This window comes from Centruroides sculpturatus, unplaced genomic scaffold, assembly GCF_000671375.1.
Source record: "Centruroides sculpturatus isolate CEXI.00-Female unplaced genomic scaffold, Cexi_2.0 scaffold8, whole genome shotgun sequence".
In the NCBI taxonomy this organism is placed as follows: domain Eukaryota; kingdom Metazoa; phylum Arthropoda; class Arachnida; order Scorpiones; family Buthidae; genus Centruroides; species Centruroides sculpturatus.
In genome coordinates, this window is record NW_019384535.1 from 182,614 (window position 1) to 209,399 (window position 26,786).

A 26,786-nucleotide genomic window follows, 5' to 3' on the forward strand; every position below is an offset into this window, starting at 1 on the left:
GTCAGTTTAAATATTTGGTCCATTTTTTACGTAAAGATTCATCACACCAAGTGACCAATTTAACACATTTAAAAAATTTTCTTCCTCTACTGTACATAATTTAATTAATTTTTAAAATGTGTTAGATTGGTCACTTGGTGTGATGAATCCTTACGTAAGATAAAGTTTGTAGTTATATAAATCAAATACTATAATATAATATAACAGAAGGGTTAGAAGTATGAAATAATCTAATAACCTTGATGTTTGTACTTATTTTTTACCCAGGCAATGCTGGGGTTACCTGCTAGTTGTGATATACTTCACATGTCCTTTTTTTAGGGATGGCACGTTTACTTTTGTTATCTACTTAACAGTTCTGTTAGCATTACATTAGGAAATTTATAGTTTTGTTTGTTTTTTTTAACTTTTTATTCCCCCATATTTATTGTGAATTTTGTCCAGATGATGGGGAATGAAACACAACCATGAAAAAATTCTTGGGGAATTGCTTGCCTGGATTTGATCTTGAGTCTTCCAGAGCAGTAGGTTGACACCTTAACTGCTTGATCATCTGGCCACCTGAAATTTAGTAATTAAAGATGAGTTCAGTAAATAAATTTTGGTATCAGTACCAGTACATAGTAAATGATGTAAGAGCAAAGAATTACTGAATGAGTTGTACATGCTTTCATTCATATTGTCTGAGATAATTCTTCATTCAAAAATAGAAAATTTGTGCTCTTCGTAACAAAATTGGTAACACGGAATAGCCATTTTGTTACACTGATAGAAAATCAAAGTCTACAGACTGTGTTAAAAGCAGGGCAGTGGAGTCGCATAAAAATCTACCGACTCCGACTCTGACTTTTCCTTACCATCCGACTCCGTTTCATATACATAACAAGTTGGTAAGTAAAAAGGGAGTCAGAGTCGGTGGATTTTTTGACGACTCCGACTCCACAGCCCTGGTTAAAAGTGTTGGTACTGGAACTGACCAGTTTTTTTTACTAAACACTGTGCACCAAAACTAGTACATTAAATTAAATGATCTGTATGTGGACTGATTCACTTAAGTTCAATTACTGAACTTGTCTTAAGTTTCAAAATGATGTTTTAATACTTTAAATAGCTTCTATATTTTTTGAATAGATTTCTTAGGATTTCTATAAATTGACTTTATGACTTTTTATATTTTACAAATGTTGTTTTTAAATTGTAGTCAACATACTGCAGTACAATAGTGAAGCATGCTCAAGATGAGGGACGACAGATAAACGTTGTTAATTTGGATCCCGCTGCTGAATATTTTGATTATGAGATGGTAGCAGGTAAAATATTTAAAATAAATTTTAAATGTTTGTATAACTCCAGTGAATTTATCATTAAAAGACAAAACATGAGAAATTTATAATATATATTACATACAAGTACAAAAATTTTTATTGTAATTAACACATTAATATCCATGTTACTCTTAAAGATGAACAAAAGTTTATCGGCACATCTGACAAATACTATAAATTGTAGCATATAATTTGACTTTTAAGCCTGAAAAATTGTGTATGATTAGAATAAATGCAGTACTGATGTGGGAGTTGCACTACGTGGCACCAAAATAGCCATTTGGCAATATTTTTACTAAAGTGGCAATAAAAGCACTAGTTTACTTATTTCGATGTTTAGCACGAAACTGAATCGCAAAGCACACACTTCAGGAAAAACAACAGAATGTTGTGCTCCTGTGTGATGGGAGACCCATATACCTAGTAATGTCGTGACATCACGTGGCAAGTTCAGACAGGAGTGAAGGAAATTACATTGACAACTAAAACCAGTTTTTGTGCAATGCCATCCAGTGTTTCCAAGTTGGGGATTTTTTTATTGACTGACAGAAAATTTGGGGAATTTTTTGGGGTTTTACTTTGATCTTTTCTCAGTAGACTAAAGCATAAACATTTTGACAGAACATTTGAACTACTGTTTAAGCATTGTGATCAAATGTATTGTTTGGAATTATCAATTAAAAAATTATTCCTGTTTCCATGTGACAGCTTAACATGTTACTTTTGCTTTCCAGATGTCAAACTGATAATTCTACCAGCATTTGCATTAACTAGTAAGTAAAACTGGTGGCGATAAATAATTTGAAGTGATGAAAAAAATTTAAAACTGGCAAAATAGTTGGCAATTTTTTAAATTTTCCACAGCGACCCCTGCTGATGTATTTTAGTTCTGGTCTACTGTAAGTTTGGTGGTCAATGTATAAAGCAAGGATAATCTTAAGCTAGAATTTTGAGTTAAAAATCTACAGATGACAATTTACACACTGCAATTTTCATTATAAATAAATAAGGTATTACAAAGTTGTGCTTTGAGTTTTTATAACTCATATTCAGTTGTAGAAATGTTAAATTTGCATAATAATTAAGATTTAAATGTCAAAATACATTTGAAGGAATAAAATTTAAACAAAGCACCTTTAAACAAAGTTCTTAAACTTCAGATGAAGCTTGACTGAAGCATAATCTTTGCTGTATTCTTTGTGATAATCTCTAATTTTCAAATAGAATTAATTTTCTTCAAAGTTTAAAAGTTCTTTGTCTTCTAAATTTTGAATTTTTAAAAGCTGGAGGAGAATTACTTCTGATTGAAAATAGAAGATTTTTGTGTGTACAGAAGTTTTATGTTGTTTTTTTTTATTTCCTCCTCGTAATTTTGTTATTAAGAATTGATATTATAACATTTTAATTATGTTTAAATTTATTTAACTGAGTTGATATCAAATACTGAATTTAATTTCTTCACTATTTTCTGCTTACAGATATAAGAGAATTGATACATGTTGATGATGTAATGGAGGATGAGGAGTTGAGGTTTGGGCCAAATGGAGGTCTTATTTATTGTATGGAGTAAGTAATCATAGAATTTCAATTAATTTAATAAAATTTACTCATTTGGAGTCATATTCACAATTAAACCAAGTATGCTCCTGAATGTTTTTATGCATTCTTGCTCATTTTCAGAGAAGAATGTATTTGAAACTGATTCTAAAAGTGTTTTTCATCAAGACAATATGAACAAAAGCAATAAGTCAGAATGTTTGAAAGCAAAAAATATTAATAACAATTTTGTTTTCAAAACATTATACATTACAATCACTCATCATAAAAGGCAAGATAAAATATAGACAATGCATAAATTTGTAACTGAATCTTACAACTCATGTAGCATATGATAGATTGTTTAATGGTAAAAGAGGAAGGCTTCCACTGTATCACCAATAACAAGATTTTCTTTTAACTAGAAAAGAGGTGTTAAAGAAATTTGGAAAGAAGATAAAGTTTGTAACTAAATATATATATCTAGTTACAAACTCATTTAAGCTAAGTTTGGCTGTGTTGCTTGACAGTGATTCTATTATTTGTTCAGAATGCAGCTCGCAATGAAAAAGTGTAGGGTCATTTTAAGTATTGAATTCTGAATAGGGACCAAGACAAAGCATATTTTTATTTGTCTGAGATTAATAAAAGAATAATGTCCTAGACAAGAGCTTAAGTTAACTACCTTTAAAATTTGTCCTGGTTTTTTTGTTATAAGGATTATAGTCTTGAAATTTATTGATGTCTTTTGTTATTGGCATGATATAATGGAAGGGAAATGATCACTATGATTCACTTTCACTATGTTTATAACAATTATTGTGAATTTTATTCAATTAACTGTTTTTGTTTTGCACATTTCATAATTCAATAGAGTTTGAAATTTAGATTTATCTGATGATTCTAAATTTTATCTTTTAGATATTTAGTTCAGAATTCTGACTGGCTTGAAGAACAACTTGTCGACGAGGAGGATTCATATACATTATTTGATTGTCCTGGTAAAGTCTTTCAGCAAACTAACTTTAAATGATTCTATCTGTATACTGTAATATAGGTGATAGTTGTACTGGGTGTCTGAAAAGTTAATGTGCAGTGAGAAATTTGTAATGACATTAAAGTCATATATATTACATTGCGTAAAAGACGTGTAAGGCTGCATTCACACTCCTGATGAGGACAAAAACAATTGTTTTTATCATTCGTCTTTGTCTGTAAAGTGTCTACATTAGTCATTATTGTTGCTTTTTCGTCTTAGTTGTTCGTCATTTGAAAGTTAGCCAAGATTCAACATTTGTCATTGTCATAATGGTATTGGCCAACCAATGTGAATTTCCCACATTTCTTTGAACAATATGGAGGAACCGTTAATCTCTTATGTCAAAGAAAGAGGTTCTATGAAGCTTAAGAGGTGGTCAAAAGTATTTGGAGGCATGTGAAAATAATTTTAACAAGTAAAACGGCAAAGCCGTATTTGGGACAAGACTATGTCTCGGAGACTCAATAGCAAGTGGGATCACTTTGATGCTTAAGGTGGGTCTTGTTCTCATTCTCCAATCTTTGGTATCACTGGTTTTTGAGCGCAATCTTTCAAACTTTGCCTGCCACGGCCACAACCACGAGGTCATCCACAATGCATTTTCGGTCAAATTAACCTATCCAATTTTGAAATTTCTCTCCGTTGCATGTTGCCCTGGTTGAATTTTTGTTGAAAATTTCCCATTTTTGAAAAAAACAACTGTGGCTATCATATTGTCCAAAATTTATTTTTTTATTTTGCACAAATGATATATATATATATATATATATAAATGTNATATTTATTTTGTTTGTACAAAATAAAAAAATAATTTTTAACGATACAATAGTCTTTGTTAGGCTTAACATCGACGAAAATTCAATGCGAAGCGACACGCAACGGAGAGAAATTTCAACATGGGATAAATTAATATTAATACATGATTCGTTATCCGAAAAATAAGTTATCCGAACCACCCCAGTCCCCAGTTGATTCGGATAAACGTCGCTCTACTGTACTATAAAGTTTTTTAATTAAAATTCGTTTTTTTTATTTATATTGTGTTGTGTCTTCTATAACTATAGGAGAGTTTAATTAGGAGATATTTATTAGAGTTGAAAGTAATTAAATAATATTTTATTGTTTCTGATAAATTTTAGCATACTAATAACAGACAATTGAAGAAGTATAATAAAATTAGTTTTACATTCTACAGATAAATTTTCTACATACGTAATAAATGAACAAAATTGTTTCGCAGATTCTAGTCACCAGGGAGAGATTTGTCGCAAGTCGATTTCGAAATTCGCGTGGTGTATAGCGAAGGTCGTGTGTTAAATTATTTAAAAAGTTAAAAATGAAATACGGACAATTAGTTATGGGTCCTGCAGGTAGTGGAAAGGTAAAACTATTAATACAAAATTTAATTTAATGTAAAATTTAAGGAATTGTTTAGCTTTAAGCGTTAAAAAGTAACGTGTATTATGTTCGTTGTTCAGTCACGTGGCTCCGGAACCACGTGAGTTTCGACATTGAGTGTATATTGTAGATAAAACAAATTATGTTCAAAATATATGACGTTATTGCTTTTAAATGAATTATACTTCTTTAGCAGGTAAATTATACATAAACCTTCCAAAATTAATAATGCTGACATTTAAATGTCAAGTTAATTTTATTGTTTACCTTAACTTTTATTTATATTCTGTTATAATGATTTATTCAATAAAAATTAATGTAACAGCAATTCCAGTTAAGTCTGTTTATAGTCCAAAGCAGCTTTTACTCTAGAGGATTTGAATAAAATTCATTTGAAATATGCTGTTAGATTAATTAGAATAATGCGAATAGTTCCTCTTTATTTTATTTTAAAATAAAGAAAATTATTCGATATTATTTATAATTATTTGTAATGTAAATTAGTATGACATTCTGTCTATGAAAAGAATTGACTTGAGAGAAACATCATGCGTGATGTCCCTTCTGTTAAATCAATTGGCACATTTACATTTATTTTTTCAAAAAACAGAGTTTTATATGTTTAAAGAAATTGGAGAAATAAATTTTGACTGATATTAGTAAGCTTATTATTTGCTCTGATAGTATGATACAATTTTGAGAATGTTTTCTTGTCAAGCAGCTAAGTAAGCAAACCAATGACATAGATACCGTGCATTCTTTTATTCAGAGTGCTTAAGGTGCGCTTTCAGCACACTAGCAGCACCTCTTGACCATGCTAAAAAGATGGATGCCTCCATGAGAAAAAATCTTTTTCGACTATTAAATAATAATCAGTTTTTCACTGTTTTAAATGAGCAGATTTTTAATCGTGACATAAGAAAATGGCTTTTAAACATTTCATTGGAATACTGCAGTACGATATTGTAAATGTAACCAACAATTTTTGCATGTTTTCTTCATTGTTGGGAATCAGTCATCGCCAATGCCATAAAAAAAATCATCATTTTTTCGTTTTCTTATAAACAACATCAAACTTAATGGCCTTTCTTCTAATAATATTGAACAAATGTGTGTAAATATAGCAGAAAATCAGCCATTTTGAGAAAGCTCTTTCCAGCAAAAATGTTTTTAACAGTCAGCAGTAAAAACATCATTTCCGGCAGTAACTGCTCAGCGCACTGCTGAATAAAAGAATGCGCGAATAGTTTCATATTAAACAAACTATGTCATTGGCTTGCTTACTTAGCTGCTTGACAAAAAAACATGACAATGTATTCTCTAGATTTATAATTTCACAAGGCTTGTGGCATAAGTATAAACCCTATAATGTGTTGGAAATAATGTTTCATTTTCATATCAGTTTTTATTTGATTTTTAACTTGTATTTACTCTAAGATATTTTAAATTTATTTAGATTTGTTTTTATTATTATATTTTTACACTATATGCAGTATTATAATATTTTCTTTTATAATTTTATTATTATTCANAAGCATGCTTCGGTACAGAACATCCACTCGTCGTGCGTAGCGTAGCCGAAAGAGAGAAAAAGAAATATGGCGGACGGCCTGCACATGTTTTTATAGCGCCACCTGGATTTTCAGATGCAACGCTAGGTTAAAATTATATTGGCCCGCCTAAAGTTTTCTTCTTTTCCTTTGGCCCGCTCTTTAAAAAGTTTGCCCATCACTGATCTATAAGAACTAAATGTTCATATGCCTGATGGGGTAATTTCTTTCTTCTTTGTCACCTCCTAAAGTGTAATTTTAGGTGTGGTGCTTAATTCAAGTTCTATTTGGACCTTATGTCTTTGCTTGAATCTGGCAGTATCTTTATTCTTAATCTTGACATCTTTTTTCTCTTGTGAGAGGTTGAAGGCCAGGCCATTTGTATTGATCATAATTTTCTTTTCTGATGTGAACTTTTGTATCTCTGTCATTATCTGATGACATCGCATTCCATCAACTGATGTAGCAGGTCTTTTCTGAAATCATGTTGATTTCTGTCACTAAAGGATAAATCTTTTATTGTAATACAGGTAACCCCTGTATAACACAGTGCTTTTATAGCACGAATTCACTCTAACATGGTTCGAGAATTGGGTAAAACCCTTGTACAACATGAAATGTAATAAGTTTTCACATACTTAAGTACTAATAGTTCACGAAAACTATTATTTTCATGAAGTATGTAAATTTTCTTTTCCCACCTTCTGTTGATAAATGTGGTCCTTCTCAAAACTTGTTTGTGTTGCCAGATCTTGACGCTTCTGATTTTGTGTTGCCAGATGTTTTTCCCTTATTCCATACTTGCTTTATTTTTCAAGTGCTTATCACCATATAAGGAAATTTATAAAGATCTTTTAACTAAAAGCAAGCAATCTAAAATAACATATTTTTTGCAAAAGGTAGAGCATGGATTTGAAGATAATGCAGAGAAATGCTCAGAGGATAAGGATATCTTGCCAAAAAGGAAATGCCCTCGGTTAATAGTGCTTAGTGATGACGAAAAAAACATTGTTTAATTTATATTAATACTAGCTTACCCGTCGCGCATTGCTGCGATCTCAGAAGAAACGAAATTCAAGCAAACTCGTTATGATAAAATTCAATTTACATTTTATCATTTTCATTGAAACTTATTATTATTATTCATTTTCATTGAGAAAACATTTCAAAGTGTCGTTTCAATTCTATTTATTTATTGGAGTGCTTGTGAATACGCGATATTTTTTGTTTTTCCGTCTGGTGCATACACGAATAAATCAGAAGGTTTTCCGACGCGTGAGCTGGCCACATACAGTGTCCATGCGAGAAGCACGGATTCTCCAAATTTAGCCCACATACTCACAGAGATTGTTAGAAGTGCGATATTCCTCATTTTTATATATATTTTTAAAACCTTTATAATTTTGATTATTTAATTGCTCGTTCCTCTCTTCCTTGGCATGCTGTGAAATTTCTGATAGTTGGATAATAAACTGTTTTATTGTAATTTGTCTTTTTAAATTATTTTGAGTCGATATTAAAATTTGGGAAAGGGGGATCCTAGGTCGGTAAAATAGGCGAATTTCCTCCTACAACTTCGGTTGTTGTTTGGGATACGGTTAAGGTTTTAACAAAGTTCGAGCGAATACATAATTAGCAAAAAATAGTTGAAATAAAGTGATTAAACAAAAATTATTAAAAATATCGTAAATAACAAATGCATATATAGATATTTTTGGAGGGGGAAATGGTCCTCACAATTTGAAATCGATCGAACACACAGTGCTCGAATACTGGTGTAAACGCGCGCCATCTACCGTAGGATAAATGTACTTCGTGGGAGTGTATTAAAAAACTTCATTAAAAAACATTGCCATGAAACTTCAAAAGTTTCATGGCAATCATACTATGCCACAAACCTTTGCCGGAGTATATTAAATAACTTCTCAAAGTTTCACGGCAATCGGATAAACGTGTGGTAATGCATGAAGGACAGACAGACACACACACACACACACATTCATTTTTATATATATAGATGTATCACTTAAGAAAATATTGATAAATATATTTATCTTAATTATGAAAATATAATAGCATGTTTTAAATTTTGGAACCTAATCTCCCTTTTTGTACTAGTTTTTTGTTTCGCATAATACGGCATTTTTTAGAACATAACTCCCGTGCTATATGGGGGTTACCTGTATATTAAAACATATTTCATCCTGGATTTTTAACTTTTTAGAACGATATGTTTTACTTACATTAAAACATGTAGTATGGCTGATACATTGCATAATTATATTTAATTAAATAATAGTATGATTGCTCGCTTTTAGTGATGCAAGTGTATATTCAAACTTGTGAAATATAAAAGCTAGTAGAATCTGTTTCTGCTGCTGTGTCATGTATTCAAAAAGTTAACAAAAATTGATTAAATTGCATCTTTCTACAGATCCTAAAAGTGGTACAAAAGGCATATATATAGTAACAGGTATAAAAAGGTGCATATGGCTCTAAATCAATCTAATATCTTCAGATGATATTTGCACTTTTGTGACGAGATGATGATGAGAGGAGTGGCTATTGAAACAGAGAGAAGTAACTTTGAAAGTTCCCAGAGTTGTTAATGTTGTTCACATTTTAAATTGAAGATTTGAGCAAGAAGAAGGTGTGCTCATTTAGTTTTACATGTCTTCACAGCTGAGAAAGGAATCAATATAAAACACATTGGAGAACTCTCCAATGTGTTTGAATTGGAACATATCAGAGAGTCTTCTACACATTCTAATGTAGAATGCCGGTACTAGAAAGATTCAATTTTGAAAAACTCTACCTGAAGAAGGTCTTAGATACAGACTAAAATGTTAGTAACAGTATTTAACCTCCTAATACTCCAGGTTGAAATATAAAACCTCTTACTTGAAACCAAATAACCGGAGTAAAAAATTATTAAGTGCAAACGTTTTCGATGCCCCTTCTGGGCTCTTTTTCAGGCATTCTCTGCATTGCAAGCTGGTTTTTAGACTTTAGAACTCCTTTGGAAGGCATTCAAATTTGTATTCCTAATGTGGACGCATTCCAAATTTATTCAAACATCCTGATCTTTCATTAGATTTGAAATGCAAACCAATTATAAATATGAATAAAATAATTTAAATATTATCATCCATTAGGACCTGCCACGCCGTAGAAAGTGACATTTCTTCCTTAAAATTAATGCTTGTAGATTCACACATGGCTTTATATATTTCCATTATGTTAGTAACAATTCTCTCACTTATGTGAAAGGCCTACATAAGATTGATGAACTTTATATTGATTAATGCCTTGTTATTAGAAGATTAATTTAAATCGTGTCTTGTCCGGACATCATTTTGATGGCAGATACAGAAGAAAATTTTTGACAAAATTATTATAGAAAATTCCCTGTAATGATTTTATCAAATACTAGTAGTATTCTGCTTATGAATATCCCAAAATAAGCAACAGGGTTCTGAATGGGTTGGTGAGACATCTCTCAGACCAAAGAATGAAATCCGAAAAGTTGCACGTGAAAATAATGACGATAGATTTTTGATTTGCAAGGTGTTGATAACAAGGAATTTATACCAGAAGGGAGAAGAGTAAGCGTGGAATTTTATAGAGACTTACTGGATCAGCTCTGAAATGCATTTAGTGTGTTTGCCCCATTGCATTCAGGTACCAAGTTTTTTTCCTGTTGTACAATAAGACACCATTCACAAAGCTTGCATGTGTCAACTTTTGATACAGAAAAAGAATCATTACCGTTTGTGATAAAGGGTAAGGATTCACTAGGTTTGTTCCCTCCATGCTTACTTTTTCTGAGTTTAAATTAAAGTTTTTAAAAGAGACAAATTTATGGATTGATGATGAGCTGTGACTGACAAATTAAAGACAACTGGGGAGATATTTTCTACAGCTCTGAATGTCGTATGACCATGCTAAAGTGGCATATATGTCAATGGATTGTACTTTGAATAAAATAAATATGATTGAATTTTAATTCTTATCCTAAAATTTATGGATTACACTTATTTTAGAAAGTTTTTTGTTTTTTTAAATTTCAGGTCAGATAGAATTATACACACATTTAGACATTATGCGAAAATTAGTGGACATGCTTCATAGTTGGGATTATCAAATCTGTGGCGTCTACATCCTCGATTCACAGTTCTTAATCGAACCCTCGAAATTTCTTTCCGGTGTTTTGACAGCGTTGTCAGCAATGGTTAGTTTGGAGATTCCCCATGTAAATGTATTGAGCAAGATCGATCTGTTAAACAAGAGAGGTAGAAAAATGCTTTACAGGTATGCTTACTCCTAAATTTTGAAATTAATTTATAATTGTAAATTGTAATGGTTTAATTATATAATTCTCAAATTATTATTTAAAATATAAAATAATATCAGAATTAACTGGTTTTAATACTTTCTATGTTAATCTGTAGAGATATGTAATGTTTCACTGAAAGTATAATGCGGATATTTTTCACTAGAACAGTTTTTGAAATAACAGTTAGTTTATTGGTTATTTATAGTGCAAAACCAAATGTGTTGAATCATAATTAAGAGTAAGAACTGCTAGAAATATGTCAAATTTGGAGACTGATAACCTCAATAACATAGAAAATACAATCTGAAAATTATTAAAAACAAGATTTATTTAAGTTTTACAGATCTAACATGCTTAAGTTAGAGTTAAAAAAAAAAAAAAAAAAAACATAAATATGCATTGTACGTTGGGCAAATATTATATTGATACAAATAGAACAAAATGAAAGCAACAGCATATATGTATTAAAATAAGTTACAGAAGTGTTTTGTGCATGCAACTATGAAAGTATCGCTATTTGAAGTTTTAATAAATTCGAAATTATCATCCATTGGGCATGGAGTTATTGATATTTCCTGAATGCATCATCGTTTTAGGTTTTTAGAGCCTGACGTCAATTTATTACTCGATGAAGATTCTGCATCTACGAGATGGAGTGAAAAGTATAAACGTTTAAGCGAGACAATAGGAAAAGTGGTAAGTTTAACATTGTTTTTTAATAAAGTTTTTTGTTGAATAAAAATGAATAAGATTAGCAATATGGAATTTAAAGTTATTTACTTTGCAATCTAATTATTGTTCAGTTAATCATAAATTGAATTTTTTCATTCAAAACAAAAATAACGACTTTCTAATTATCTGAATGTAACAATGTCATATTAGTGAGTGGAGTGTAAGCAGAGTTCTGCGTAAGTCAGAAAGTGTTTTGTCTGTAATCAAAATTTAAAGCGACCACACATGATTTTCTGTATATATATATAGAACTCAGCAAGGCCGATATCATGACAAAGCCAGAAATTTGAAATTCAATGTATGGGTTGAGATATTGAAGGTCAAAATTTGCTGTGTAAAGTCAGTAGTCCAACTACCAGTTGCAAGCTAGCGCTTGCTAAATATTAATCATGTTTTTGATTGCTGTCAATTTACATTGATTTCTATAATAATTTTTTATTTTGATTTTTACAAAAACATGCATTTAACATTTAAATTAATATGCATGATGTCATGACAAAATAAATTTTTGATCATTAGCATGAACATGAAGCATGAACATGTGTGTCCTGTGTCTGCACATGTATGTTTTTAACTAATTGCTAGGGTTAGTAGGCTGCTAATGGACATGCACATTGTCCCTGAACTTGTAGGTTTTAAACTGCTTTAGATAGAATGTAAGAAGCATATCACCATATTTGTGTTTTCCTGTCAGGCAAAAACAGAAAAATCTGTGCTATGGAGTTTAGTTTGGTTTTCCTAGAAACTTTTTTTGAAAACTGCACTTGTCATAAACCATAATACTACTACTTAAACCTTTGCATTTTCGGTCATTTAAGATGACCAAAAATGAGTAAAATTATGCTGCATTTTTTAAAGATTTGAGTAATAGTACTGTGGTTTTCCTAGAAAATACCTAGTTAACATAGTAAGCAGTTTTGGAGTAGTGTAGATAAGCATGCCATCTCGCATTAAATTTAATTATTAAAAATAAATAAATTTAGAATATTCTGCAAGAAAAGATTGGCCCAGCATGGAACTTGAACTCACAACTCCTGCTTACTGTATAGATGTGTTATCAGATATGCTATCTGGGCACTTTCATTCTTGTTTACTTTTAGTCCAAATTGCGTTATTGAAGGAAACTGAAGAAAAACAAAAAGAATGTGACTAGGAAGAGATGCTTGTTATAAAAGTTACATGTGGCAATATGTTGTTATTTGTGCTAGAAAATATGCCAAAAAGTAAACACAATATGTGAAAGTGTGAAATATTTCAATCTGTCTGTCTACTCTTTGCAATGGTCTATTGCTTAATCCAACATTTGCGCAATTGCCTATGGAACCTGCACTTTTTTACTGATAACTAAAATATATACAAGAAGTTCCTCTACTTATAAATGTTGAAGTTAAGAACTTTCAGACTTATGAACAATTTGACTCGTATATCTAACATTTAAATTTTCATAAGGATTCTGAAGTTCTTATGGGGTGACATTGAAATCAGTTTTGACCAGTAATAAATAACAAATTTTCAATAAATAATTAATGTGCAGTTATTTCTATTGTGTATTATCATTTTTTGTTTTTGCACTAATTCTGAGGTTCCACTGCCACTTGTGAGGTAGCATTGGAGTAACAGCGTTTTTCACTATTGTTTGCAATTTTTATAAGCTTTTACTATTAGTGTTTAAAAAATGCATTCAAAATGTAATAGTAAATATATCAATGGAGATAAATGCAAGAAATTTCAGTCTGTTATCATGGAACTTAAGTGGACATTATAAAACCAAGTGCATCAGATAAAAAATCCACATTTGAAACACTTAGCAGTAGTACTAAGCAGTAGTGAATAGGTAAATGAGTGTAACATATTCTGTTAAGTACATGGAAGGATCAAACACTAACAATAAATGGTTATTCTATATACAAATGTACTGTACTTTTAGGTAAATTTCACTTACAAACATTTCAACTAATGATCTAACCTGTTCTTAAGTAGGGGAGAACCTGTATAAATTGTGTTCACTGGTAGACATTTAGTGCTAAAGCCAATGAAAGTGTCTGTAGTTAGTTTTTTGTTTTAGAAATAAAAGACCAAGAGTCATTTGCCACTTAACATGTTAAATTATGTTTCAGTTAACAAGGACTAAAGTCAGGCTGAAGATTCTTTTAATTATTTCATGGTATATAAAGCTACAAAAGCTAGCAATCCGATCAAAAAACAAAAATGTTTTCTATGAAAAGACAACTGTTACATTTAATTTTATGCATATAAAATTTATTGAGTGATAATTATCAGTTTTACATAATAAAATATAAAGACTTCTTCTCCAGAATTATTATGTTCTCTTTCAATAAGTTATTGCTTGATTTGGCTTCATTTTAAGGTAGATGCTTTAAGGATAGCTTATAGTTGCACCTTTGCATATAGTTGTTATTTAGAAGTGGACATTTAAAAATATTTTCCAATATCATTAATACTTCGAAAAAGTGTATTCATATACAATGAGTTTTTTGGATTGAATGATCCATTATAGAATATTTTATTTGAATACGTAGATAAAAACCTAAATTGAATGCAAAACAATTCCATTAGAATAATTTTAAGCTTAGTGATATGACTGCCTAGGTGTCAAGATGACAATTATAAATTCCGAGAATTCTAAATGAATGGGAGTTGGAATTTGAAATTTTTACGAATAGTCTTACTCAAACTGTCAGAATTTATTATTCATTATATAATTAGCTTTCTTATGGATTAGAATCATCTACAATGAACAAAATTGAAATTTATATAGATACAGTAGTTCTTGACCACTGTTCCAAGGAACATTGGTGTTCTACAACTTGTCGAGCGTAAGTTTTAATAGCAAATTTATTTCAATGCACTACAACGTATTATTTGTAGACAATTTCATGTTTATCATTTCATTCAATACAATAAAGTTAATTATTTTATTGCTTTATTGTTTTGTGCGAATAAACATGGAATTGCTTATTGATTTTTGAATATTTTGTTGCAGTACTCTGTGCAATAAAAGTATATGGTGTTCCTTCATCTCAAATAGGTTGAGAACTACTGATGTAGCTTGTAGTGTGTTGATCTTGTGTCGACAAATATAATAATAATAAATTTTACTTTGCATTTTAGTTTTAAAATTTTTTTATAACAAAAGATGCTTTATAATAGTATAAGGGTTGAGTAAATCATATTTGCATGATTTTAGTACCGTATATTATATAATACAGACAATCATTTTATTTCTTACAGATAGATGATTATAGTTTAGTAAAATTCCAGCCCCTCAACATTAAAGATGAAGAGAGTATTTATGATTTGTTATTTTCCATTGACAATGCAATTCAGTATGGGGAAGGTCTAGACGTGAAAGTAAAGGTGAGAACATTGGAAAGCATTTTTTATCATAACTTAATTTTAAACACAGTTCTTTTATTGTATAGTTTCATATGAGACTAATGCTAAATGCAAATGTGTTATTTGATATTAGAAAAAAAGTTAAATTTTCAGTTAATTGCAATGATTTTTAAAAGAACTTTAGGAATTTTTCCTGTTACAATTTTATTTTTAATATCTTAGAAACAATATATACTAATTCATTTTAAATACAAATGTCATACGTACATAGAATGTAAATAAATTAAATAGCCTGGAAATTTATAATTTATTTGATTTTAACAATCAGTTTTGAAGTTTTGTAAGAACTAAATGCAAAATTTAATTGTTTCCTTATTTCAAACTTCTTTGGGACGTTAGTCGAGATATCAGATATAAGGCATACTATTTATAATCCATTAAATATAATTAAAAAATTTATTAATTTACTAGATTATGACATGATGAAGTATAATAATAATTTAGTTAAATTGATATTGAATATGATATAACCANAATGTAAAACGAAAACAAATTATATTTTGGAAGTTAGTTTTAATATAAAATTATAACGACTAGCGCCATCTGCTTTGAAAAACATTCTGATGCCGAAACGGAATGTTTCGGCATCGGAAGCTATCTCAGGTCAATCAGTTAAGGTCAGCATGTGGTGACCAGAGATATGTGGGGAATTACACGGAACAGGTAAATGGGTTTTTTCAAAGATTCATTTGTCAAAATTCGATTTCGCAACGTTTGCATTTCCAACTTTCCAACGAGCAATGCATGCGCAAATTTTGCACTACTGCCTGTTTGTAGAGTGTTGCCATTTTGAATTTTGACTTGGTTCTCAGTTTCCTGAGTACCTACAAGTTTGTTTTTTTTATGTGCACATGATTTGGGCACCTAATACTCTGTGCCAAATTCCAACTTCTGACATGCACTACTTCATGCCTCTAAGCTAACACAGCAGGCAGTACAATTTTATAAACAAGGCATAGCTTGTCAAAAATTCATTGATATCTTTTAATTGAAATTCCTGGATCAAGGCACAGAATTTGCGTTGTGTTTATCTTTCAATACCAAGGCCATGAATCATTGACATTTTGACATTTTTCTTAACAAAAGTAATAAATTCTGCTGTCATCATTAAAGAATTAACATTTTACTTTGCATATTCTATTTTAAAACAGATAAGTTCGGTGTAAAGTAGAAAACTGTGGAATAACACTAAGCCTAATGTACTCTGTTTCCCCGAAAATAAGACAGTGTCTTATATTAATTTTTGCTCTCAAAGATGCACTAGGTCTTATTTTCAGGGGATGTCTTATTTTTCCATTAAGAAGAATTCACATTTATTATTGAACAAAAAAATTCAAGTTGAACTTAGATGAGAGTGACATATATCTGGTCGTGTCAAACTGAACTTAAATAAAACTGAAGTCACGAACTGAAGTGAACTTACAAAGTTCCCGTGCTGGAGTGGACTTCCCACTCTCGCTTCAACTTAACCTTTTTACAGCATTGACATTGGGCTCGATGACCAATTAGTGCTCACGGAACCGTAGCACTGCAAGTGTGATGTGGTGTGATTCCCAGCCGACCAGTTAGCGATCACCAGCCATAACGTTATGCAAATCTGTGATTTTCAAGCCATAGTCTTATGCAAATCATGCCATGTGGCATGATTGTCTGCTGACCAATCAGTGGCTGTACTTTCAAAAAGCCAACGGCCACTTTCAACCATCTGTTGATGATCATTATGAGTAAAAAAAAACTTTGCTAGGTCTTACTTTCGAGGGAGGCCTTATATTTAGCAATTCAGCAAAACCTCTGCTAGGTCTTATTTTCGGGAAAACACGGTAAATTGCACATGCTCTAAGATGAAAACTAACAAACAGTATGAACGCTTTGGCAATAAATGAATATGATGAAAGACATGCCATCATTATCATTTAGGATCTGTGGCTTTATTGTTATTAGTATGAATGCAGCCTAAGTTGTGCATCCTGTGTTTTCACTTTGCATAGACGGCATTACTGCTTGCTCACAAATATTCTGACTTTTAGACTATGGTTTTTGGAAATTTTGTTACTTATTGCATAATCTGTCATGGGATCCATCCTGCTAGATTTCTGGACTTTGCTCCCAGATTTTAGGGTCTTTGGGAGATATTTCCAGTATTTGCTGTAGGAGAAACTGCAATATCATATGTAAAACTTTAAGTACTTAAACCTTTTTGCTGCACAGTACTTTTCAGACACTCTGTAAAATACAATGCACAGCTTAATCAATTGCTATTTTATCAATAACTTATTACTAATACAATAAGTAGTGATTGATCAATTTTTATAAATTGTCTGCTGTATTTATGCTTTAAGATTGTATTATATATACATTGTACTGTAAATAAATTTATTTTTAAGAAAATTACAATTGAACATAAACAGTAATAAAAATTTTGTTTATCTGATATATCTTTCACAGCTATAGAAATGCAATCAAAACTAGTAAAGACAATCCTACAATAAAATATTGACTCTGCTAATGTGTTATTTGTGTTCTTGGTGTTCCTTAACTTTAATGACCTATAACAGTGATGGGCAAACTACGGCCCGCGATACATTATTCCTAATCTGACGAGTAAAAAAGAATACAGGCTGTAGTGGTTGATGCACCACTTGAGTGTTCGTTGATTATATAAAATAACCGAAGCTTTATATCTCACCATGAAAGTTTATTTACAATCATGTACAAAATTTTGTTTTACACTTATTGAGTAAAAGCTCGATCGGTTACAAGCATGCTTCGGTACAGAACATCCACTCGTCGTGCGTAGCGTAGCCGAAAGAGAGAAAAAGAAATATGGCGGACGGCCTGCACATGTTTTTATAGCGCCACCTGGATTTTCAGATGCAGCGCTAGGTTACAATTATANAAAAAAAAAAAAAAAAAAAAAAAAAAAAAAAAAAAAAAAAAAAAAAAAAAAAAAAAAAAAAAAAAAAAAAAAAAAAAAAAAAAAAAAAAAAAAAAAAAAAAAAAAAAAAAAAAAAAAAAAAAAAAAAAAAAAAAAAAAAAAAAAAAAAAAAAAAAAAAAAAAAAAAAAAAAAAAAAAAAAAAAAAAAAAAAAAAAAAAAAAAAAAAAAAAAAAAAAAAAAAAAAAAAAAAAAAAAAAAAAAAAAAAAAAAAAAAAAAAAAAAAAAAAAAAAAAAAAAAAAAAAAAAAAAAAAAAAAAAAAAAAAAAAAAAAAAAAAAAAAAAAAAAAAAAAAAAAAAAAAAAAAAAAAAAAAAAAAAAAAAAAAAAAAAAAAAAAAAAAAAAAAAAAAAAAAAAAAAAAAAAAAAAAAAAAAAAAAAAAAAAAAAAAAAAAAAAAAAAAAAAAAAAAAAAAAAAAAAAAAAAAAAAAAAAAAAAAAAAAAAAAAAAAAAAAAAAAAAAAAAAAAAAAAAAAAAAAAAAAAAAAAAAAAAAAAAAAAAAAAAAAAAAAAAAAAAAAAAAAAAAAAAAAAAAAAAAAAAAAAAAAAAAAAAAAAAAAAAAAAAAAAAAAAAAAAAAAAAAAAAAAAAAAAAAAAAAAAAAAAAAAAAAAAAAAAAAAAAAAAAAAAAAAAAAAAAAAAAAAAAAAAAAAAAAAAAAAAAAAAAAAAAAAAAAAAAAAAAAAAAAAAAAAAAAAAAAAAAAAAAAAAAAAAAAAAAAAAAAAAAAAAAAAAAAAAAAAAAAAAAAAAAAAAAAAAAAAAAAAAAAAAAAAAAAAAAAAAAAAAAAAAAAAAAAAAAAAAAAAAAAAAAAAAAAAAAAAAAAAAAAAAAAAAAAAAAAAAAAAAAAAAAAAAAAAAAAAAAAAAAAAAAAAAAAAAAAAAAAAAAAAAAAAAAAAAAAAAAAAAAAAAAAAAAAAAAAAAAAAAAAAAAAAAAAAAAAAAAAAAAAAAAAAAAAAAAAAAAAAAAAAAAAAAAAAAAAAAAAAAAAAAAAAAAAAAAAAAAAAAAAAAAAAAAAAAAAAAAAAAAAAAAAAAAAAAAAAAAAAAAAAAAAAAAAAAAAAAAAAAAAAAAAAAAAAAAAAAAAAAAAAAAAAAAAAAAAAAAAAAAAAAAAAAAAAAAAAAAAAAAAAAAAAAAAAAAAAAAAAAAAAAAAAAAAAAAAAAAAAAAAAAAAAAAAAAAAAAAAAAAAAAAAAAAAAAAAAAAAAAAAAAAAAAAAAAAAAAAAAAAAAAAAAAAAAAAAAAAAAAAAAAAAAAAAAAAAAAAAAAAAAAAAAAAAAAAAAAAAAAAAAAAAAAAAAAAAAAAAAAAAAAAAAAAAAAAAAAAAAAAAAAAAAAAAAAAAAAAAAAAAAAAAAAAAAAAAAAAAAAAAAAAAAAAAAAAAAAAAAAAAAAAAAAAAAAAAAAAAAAAAAAAAAAAAAAAAAAAAAAAAAAAAAAAAAAAAAAAAAAAAAAAAAAAAAAAAAAAAAAAAAAAAAAAAAAAAAAAAAAAAAAAAAAAAAAAAAAAAAAAAAAAAAAAAAAAAAAAAAAAAAAAAAAAAAAAAAAAAAAAAAAAAAAAAAAAAAAAAAAAAAAAAAAAAAAAAAAAAAAAAAAAAAAAAAAAAAAAAAAAAAAAAAAAAAAAAAAAAAAAAAAAAAAAAAAAAAAAAAAAAAAAAAAAAAAAAAAAAAAAAAAAAAAAAAAAAAAAAAAAAAAAAAAAAAAAAAAAAAAAAAAAAAAAAAAAAAAAAAAAAAAAAAAAAAAAAAAAAAAAAAAAAAAAAAAAAAAAAAAAAAAAAAAAAAAAAAAAAAAAAAAAAAAAAAAAAAAAAAAAAAAAAAAAAAAAAAAAAAAAAAAAAAAAAAAAAAAAAAAAAAAAAAAAAAAAAAAAAAAAAAAAAAAAAAAAAAAAAAAAAAAAAAAAAAAAAAAAAAAAAAAAAAAAAAAAAAAAAAAAAAAAAAAAAAAAAAAAAAAAAAAAAAAAAAAAAAAAAAAAAAAAAAAAAAAAAAAAAAAAAAAAAAAAAAAAAAAAAAAAAAAAAAAAAAAAAAAAAAAAAAAAAAAAAAAAAAAAAAAAAAAAAAAAAAAAAAAAAAAAAAAAAAAAAAAAAAAAAAAAAAAAAAAAAAAAAAAAAAAAAAAAAAAAAAAAAAAAAAAAAAAAAAAAAAAAAAAAAAAAAAAAAAAAAAAAAAAAAAAAAAAAAAAAAAAAAAAAAAAAAAAAAAAAAAAAAAAAAAAAAAAAAAAAAAAAAAAAAAAAAAAAAAAAAAAAAAAAAAAAAAAAAAAAAAAAAAAAAAAAAAAAAAAAAAAAAAAAAAAAAAAAAAAAAAAAAAAAAAAAAAAAAAAAAAAAAAAAAAAAAAAAAAAAAAAAAAAAAAAAAAAAAAAAAAAAAAAAAAAAAAAAAAAAAAAAAAAAAAAAAAAAAAAAAAAAAAAAAAAAAAAAAAAAAAAAAAAAAAAAAAAAAAAAAAAAAAAAAAAAAAAAAAAAAAAAAAAAAAAAAAAAAAAAAAAAAAAAAAAAAAAAAAAAAAAAAAAAAAAAAAAAAAAAAAAAAAAAAAAAAAAAAAAAAAAAAAAAAAAAAAAAAAAAAAAAAAAAAAAAAAAAAAAAAAAAAAAAAAAAAAAAAAAAAAAAAAAAAAAAAAAAAAAAAAAAAAAAAAAAAAAAAAAAAAAAAAAAAAAAAAAAAAAAAAAAAAAAAAAAAAAAAAAAAAAAAAAAAAAAAAAAAAAAAAAAAAAAAAAAAAAAAAAAAAAAAAAAAAAAAAAAAAAAAAAAAAAAAAAAAAAAAAAAAAAAAAAAAAAAAAAAAAAAAAAAAAAAAAAAAAAAAAAAAAAAAAAAAAAAAAAAAAAAAAAAAAAAAAAAAAAAAAAAAAAAAAAAAAAAAAAAAAAAAAAAAAAAAAAAAAAAAAAAAAAAAAAAAAAAAAAAAAAAAAAAAAAAAAAAAAAAAAAAAAAAAAAAAAAAAAAAAAAAAAAAAAAAAAAAAAAAAAAAAAAAAAAAAAAAAAAAAAAAAAAAAAAAAAAAAAAAAAAAAAAAAAAAAAAAAAAAAAAAAAAAAAAAAAAAAAAAAAAAAAAAAAAAAAAAAAAAAAAAAAAAAAAAAAAAAAAAAAAAAAAAAAAAAAAAAAAAAAAAAAAAAAAAAAAAAAAAAAAAAAAAAAAAAAAAAAAAAAAAAAAAAAAAAAAAAAAAAAAAAAAAAAAAAAAAAAAAAAAAAAAAAAAAAAAAAAAAAAAAAAAAAAAAAAAAAAAAAAAAAAAAAAAAAAAAAAAAAAAAAAAAAAAAAAAAAAAAAAAAAAAAAAAAAAAAAAAAAAAAAAAAAAAAAAAAAAAAAAAAAAAAAAAAAAAAAAAAAAAAAAAAAAAAAAAAAAAAAAAAAAAAAAAAAAAAAAAAAAAAAAAAAAAAAAAAAAAAAAAAAAAAAAAAAAAAAAAAAAAAAAAAAAAAAAAAAAAAAAAAAAAAAAAAAAAAAAAAAAAAAAAAAAAAAAAAAAAAAAAAAAAAAAAAAAAAAAAAAAAAAAAAAAAAAAAAAAAAAAAAAAAAAAAAAAAAAAAAAAAAAAAAAAAAAAAAAAAAAAAAAAAAAAAAAAAAAAAAAAAAAAAAAAAAAAAAAAAAAAAAAAAAAAAAAAAAAAAAAAAAAAAAAAAAAAAAAAAAAAAAAAAAAAAAAAAAAAAAAAAAAAAAAAAAAAAAAAAAAAAAAAAAAAAAAAAAAAAAAAAAAAAAAAAAAAAAAAAAAAAAAAAAAAAAAAAACATAAATATGCATTGTACGTTGGGCAAATATTATATTGATACAAATAGAACAAAATGAAAGCAACAGCATATATGTATTAAAATAAGTTACAGAAGTGTTTTGTGCATGCAACTATGAAAGTATCGCTATTTGAAGTTTTAATAAATTCGAAATTATCATCCATTGGGCATGGAGTTATTGATATTTCCTGAATGCATCATCGTTTTAGGTTTTTAGAGCCTGACGTCAATTTATTACTCGATGAAGATTCTGCATCTACGAGATGGAGTGAAAAGTATAAACGTTTAAGCGAGACAATAGGAAAAGTGGTAAGTTTAACATTGTTTTTTAATAAAGTTTTTTGTTGAATAAAAATGAATAAGATTAGCAATATGGAATTTAAAGTTATTTACTTTGCAATCTAATTATTGTTCAGTTAATCATAAATTGAATTTTTTCATTCAAAACAAAAATAACGACTTTCTAATTATCTGAATGTAACAATGTCATATTAGTGAGTGGAGTGTAAGCAGAGTTCTGCGTAAGTCAGAAAGTGTTTTGTCTGTAATCAAAATTTAAAGCGACCACACATGATTTTCTGTATATATATATAGAACTCAGCAAGGCCGATATCATGACAAAGCCAGAAATTTGAAATTCAATGTATGGGTTGAGATATTGAAGGTCAAAATTTGCTGTGTAAAGTCAGTAGTCCAACTACCAGTTGCAAGCTAGCGCTTGCTAAATATTAATCATGTTTTTGATTGCTGTCAATTTACATTGATTTCTATAATAATTTTTTATTTTGATTTTTACAAAAACATGCATTTAACATTTAAATTAATATGCATGATGTCATGACAAAATAAATTTTTGATCATTAGCATGAACATGAAGCATGAACATGTGTGTCCTGTGTCTGCACATGTATGTTTTTAACTAATTGCTAGGGTTAGTAGGCTGCTAATGGACATGCACATTGTCCCTGAACTTGTAGGTTTTAAACTGCTTTAGATAGAATGTAAGAAGCATATCACCATATTTGTGTTTTCCTGTCAGGCAAAAACAGAAAAATCTGTGCTATGGAGTTTAGTTTGGTTTTCCTAGAAACTTTTTTTGAAAACTGCACTTGTCATAAACCATAATACTACTACTTAAACCTTTGCATTTTCGGTCATTTAAGATGACCAAAAATGAGTAAAATTATGCTGCATTTTTTAAAGATTTGAGTAATAGTACTGTGGTTTTCCTAGAAAATACCTAGTTAACATAGTAAGCAGTTTTGGAGTAGTGTAGATAAGCATGCCATCTCGCATTAAATTTAATTATTAAAAATAAATAAATTTAGAATATTCTGCAAGAAAAGATTGGCCCAGCATGGAACTTGAACTCACAACTCCTGCTTACTGTATAGATGTGTTATCAGATATGCTATCTGGGCACTTTCATTCTTGTTTACTTTTAGTCCAAATTGCGTTATTGAAGGAAACTGAAGAAAAACAAAAAGAATGTGACTAGGAAGAGATGCTTGTTATAAAAGTTACATGTGGCAATATGTTGTTATTTGTGCTAGAAAATATGCCAAAAAGTAAACACAATATGTGAAAGTGTGAAATATTTCAATCTGTCTGTCTACTCTTTGCAATGGTCTATTGCTTAATCCAACATTTGCGCAATTGCCTATGGAACCTGCACTTTTTTACTGATAACTAAAATATATACAAGAAGTTCCTCTACTTATAAATGTTGAAGTTAAGAACTTTCAGACTTATGAACAATTTGACTCGTATATCTAACATTTAAATTTTCATAAGGATTCTGAAGTTCTTATGGGGTGACATTGAAATCAGTTTTGACCAGTAATAAATAACAAATTTTCAATAAATAATTAATGTGCAGTTATTTCTATTGTGTATTATCATTTTTTGTTTTTGCACTAATTCTGAGGTTCCACTGCCACTTGTGAGGTAGCATTGGAGTAACAGCGTTTTTCACTATTGTTTGCAATTTTTATAAGCTTTTACTATTAGTGTTTAAAAAATGCATTCAAAATGTAATAGTAAATATATCAATGGAGATAAATGCAAGAAATTTCAGTCTGTTATCATGGAACTTAAGTGGACATTATAAAACCAAGTGCATCAGATAAAAAATCCACATTTGAAACACTTAGCAGTAGTACTAAGCAGTAGTGAATAGGTAAATGAGTGTAACATATTCTGTTAAGTACATGGAAGGATCAAACACTAACAATAAATGGTTATTCTATATACAAATGTACTGTACTTTTAGGTAAATTTCACTTACAAACATTTCAACTAATGATCTAACCTGTTCTTAAGTAGGGGAGAACCTGTATAAATTGTGTTCACTGGTAGACATTTAGTGCTAAAGCCAATGAAAGTGTCTGTAGTTAGTTTTTTGTTTTAGAAATAAAAGACCAAGAGTCATTTGCCACTTAACATGTTAAATTATGTTTCAGTTAACAAGGACTAAAGTCAGGCTGAAGATTCTTTTAATTATTTCATGGTATATAAAGCTACAAAAGCTAGCAATCCGATCAAAAAACAAAAATGTTTTCTATGAAAAGACAACTGTTACATTTAATTTTATGCATATAAAATTTATTGAGTGATAATTATCAGTTTTACATAATAAAATATAAAGACTTCTTCTCCAGAATTATTATGTTCTCTTTCAATAAGTTATTGCTTGATTTGGCTTCATTTTAAGGTAGATGCTTTAAGGATAGCTTATAGTTGCACCTTTGCATATAGTTGTTATTTAGAAGTGGACATTTAAAAATATTTTCCAATATCATTAATACTTCGAAAAAGTGTATTCATATACAATGAGTTTTTTGGATTGAATGATCCATTATAGAATATTTTATTTGAATACGTAGATAAAAACCTAAATTGAATGCAAAACAATTCCATTAGAATAATTTTAAGCTTAGTGATATGACTGCCTAGGTGTCAAGATGACAATTATAAATTCCGAGAATTCTAAATGAATGGGAGTTGGAATTTGAAATTTTTACGAATAGTCTTACTCAAACTGTCAGAATTTATTATTCATTATATAATTAGCTTTCTTATGGATTAGAATCATCTACAATGAACAAAATTGAAATTTATATAGATACAGTAGTTCTTGACCACTGTTCCAAGGAACATTGGTGTTCTACAACTTGTCGAGCGTAAGTTTTAATAGCAAATTTATTTCAATGCACTACAACGTATTATTTGTAGACAATTTCATGTTTATCATTTCATTCAATACAATAAAGTTAATTATTTTATTGCTTTATTGTTTTGTGCGAATAAACATGGAATTGCTTATTGATTTTTGAATATTTTGTTGCAGTACTCTGTGCAATAAAAGTATATGGTGTTCCTTCATCTCAAATAGGTTGAGAACTACTGATGTAGCTTGTAGTGTGTTGATCTTGTGTCGACAAATATAATAATAATAAATTTTACTTTGCATTTTAGTTTTAAAATTTTTTTATAACAAAAGATGCTTTATAATAGTATAAGGGTTGAGTAAATCATATTTGCATGATTTTAGTACCGTATATTATATAATACAGACAATCATTTTATTTCTTACAGATAGATGATTATAGTTTAGTAAAATTCCAGCCCCTCAACATTAAAGATGAAGAGAGTATTTATGATTTGTTATTTTCCATTGACAATGCAATTCAGTATGGGGAAGGTCTAGACGTGAAAGTAAAGGTGAGAACATTGGAAAGCATTTTTTATCATAACTTAATTTTAAACACAGTTCTTTTATTGTATAGTTTCATATGAGACTAATGCTAAATGCAAATGTGTTATTTGATATTAGAAAAAAAGTTAAATTTTCAGTTAATTGCAATGATTTTTAAAAGAACTTTAGGAATTTTTCCTGTTACAATTTTATTTTTAATATCTTAGAAACAATATATACTAATTCATTTTAAATACAAATGTCATACGTACATAGAATGTAAATAAATTAAATAGCCTGGAAATTTATAATTTATTTGATTTTAACAATCAGTTTTGAAGTTTTGTAAGAACTAAATGCAAAATTTAATTGTTTCCTTATTTCAAACTTCTTTGGGACGTTAGTCGAGATATCAGATATAAGGCATACTATTTATAATCCATTAAATATAATTAAAAAATTTATTAATTTACTAGATTATGACATGATGAAGTATAATAATAATTTAGTTAAATTGATATTGAATATGATATAACCAAAAATATCTGATTGCAGAATTTGTAATGTTTGAATCTGTATCTATATAAATATAACATTATGAGCTTAACAGGAGATAGACAAATTAATTATTTTAATATATTTAAATATTTAATATATTTCTGTTTTGTAATGTGTTAAATTAATATGGTATATTAATAATTTGTTTACAGGATTTTGCAGAATACGGTGACGATGACGACGATGACAGCTGATCACAGACACCTGATGGCGTAACAAGACGTGTTGAATTGTATTTATCTGCTATAACAATATTTGTTTTAGTATGTATATAATAAATTTTATTAAATAAAAATTTTAATTTCTAATTATTTTGACTATAAATTTATTAAATGAGCAATTCTTTTTATTGTATTGTATAAATTTTAATACTTTTTTATACATTAGAACATTATAAAAATTTTGATAAGTAAAATAAGTAGACTTTATAGAGTTAAAATTGAAGTATCTTTGATTCTTTGGGATAGTTTTAAATTTTAAAAGTATCATAAATACTTAAAAACTGTCCTTAAAATAGAGAGATAAATGAATTTTTGGTAAATCAGTAAATAATTTTATATC

The 26,786-nt window shown here is 25.9% G+C and overlaps 2 protein-coding genes across 3 annotated transcripts in view; both read left to right on the top strand.

Moving 5' to 3' along the window:
- Positions 1 to 581: 581 nt before the first annotated feature.
- On the top strand, positions 582 to 26,419 carry LOC111623215 (GPN-loop GTPase 3-like). Its single transcript, XM_023365715.1, has 10 exons — positions 582 to 632; positions 1,202 to 1,310; positions 2,804 to 2,891; positions 3,783 to 3,862; positions 10,919 to 11,159; positions 11,781 to 11,880; positions 15,169 to 15,353; positions 22,180 to 22,279; positions 25,568 to 25,693; positions 26,378 to 26,419. Exons 1-10 carry the CDS (start codon positions 582 to 584, stop codon positions 26,417 to 26,419), a joined length of 1,122 nt encoding a protein of 373 aa, XP_023221483.1.
- Positions 21,978 to 26,786, top strand: part of LOC111623177 (solute carrier family 35 member G1-like) — a 31,217-nt gene continuing 26,408 nt past the window's right edge. For both annotated transcript variants that reach the window (XM_023365648.1, XM_023365649.1), the window contains exons 1-3: positions 21,978 to 22,279; positions 25,568 to 25,693; positions 26,378 to 26,488. The gene's annotated coding sequence lies outside the window, so the exon portion shown is untranslated. The remainder of the gene's footprint in view (positions 22,280 to 25,567; positions 25,694 to 26,377; positions 26,489 to 26,786) is intronic.

What these genes read in the sequence shown, in the direction of transcription:
- LOC111623215 (XM_023365715.1), top strand. Translation starts at nt 582, where the DNA reads ATGAGTTCAGTAAATAAATTTTGGTATCAGTACCAGTACATAGTAAAT. An exon ending in TGATTATGAGATGGTAGCAG is followed by an intron (nt 1,311 to 2,803) that starts GTAAAATATTTA and finishes TTCTGCTTACAG; the next exon opens with ATATAAGAGAATTGATACAT. An exon ending in GGTAGAAAAATGCTTTACAG is followed by an intron (nt 11,160 to 11,780) that starts GTATGCTTACTC and finishes TCATCGTTTTAG; the next exon opens with GTTTTTAGAGCCTGACGTCA.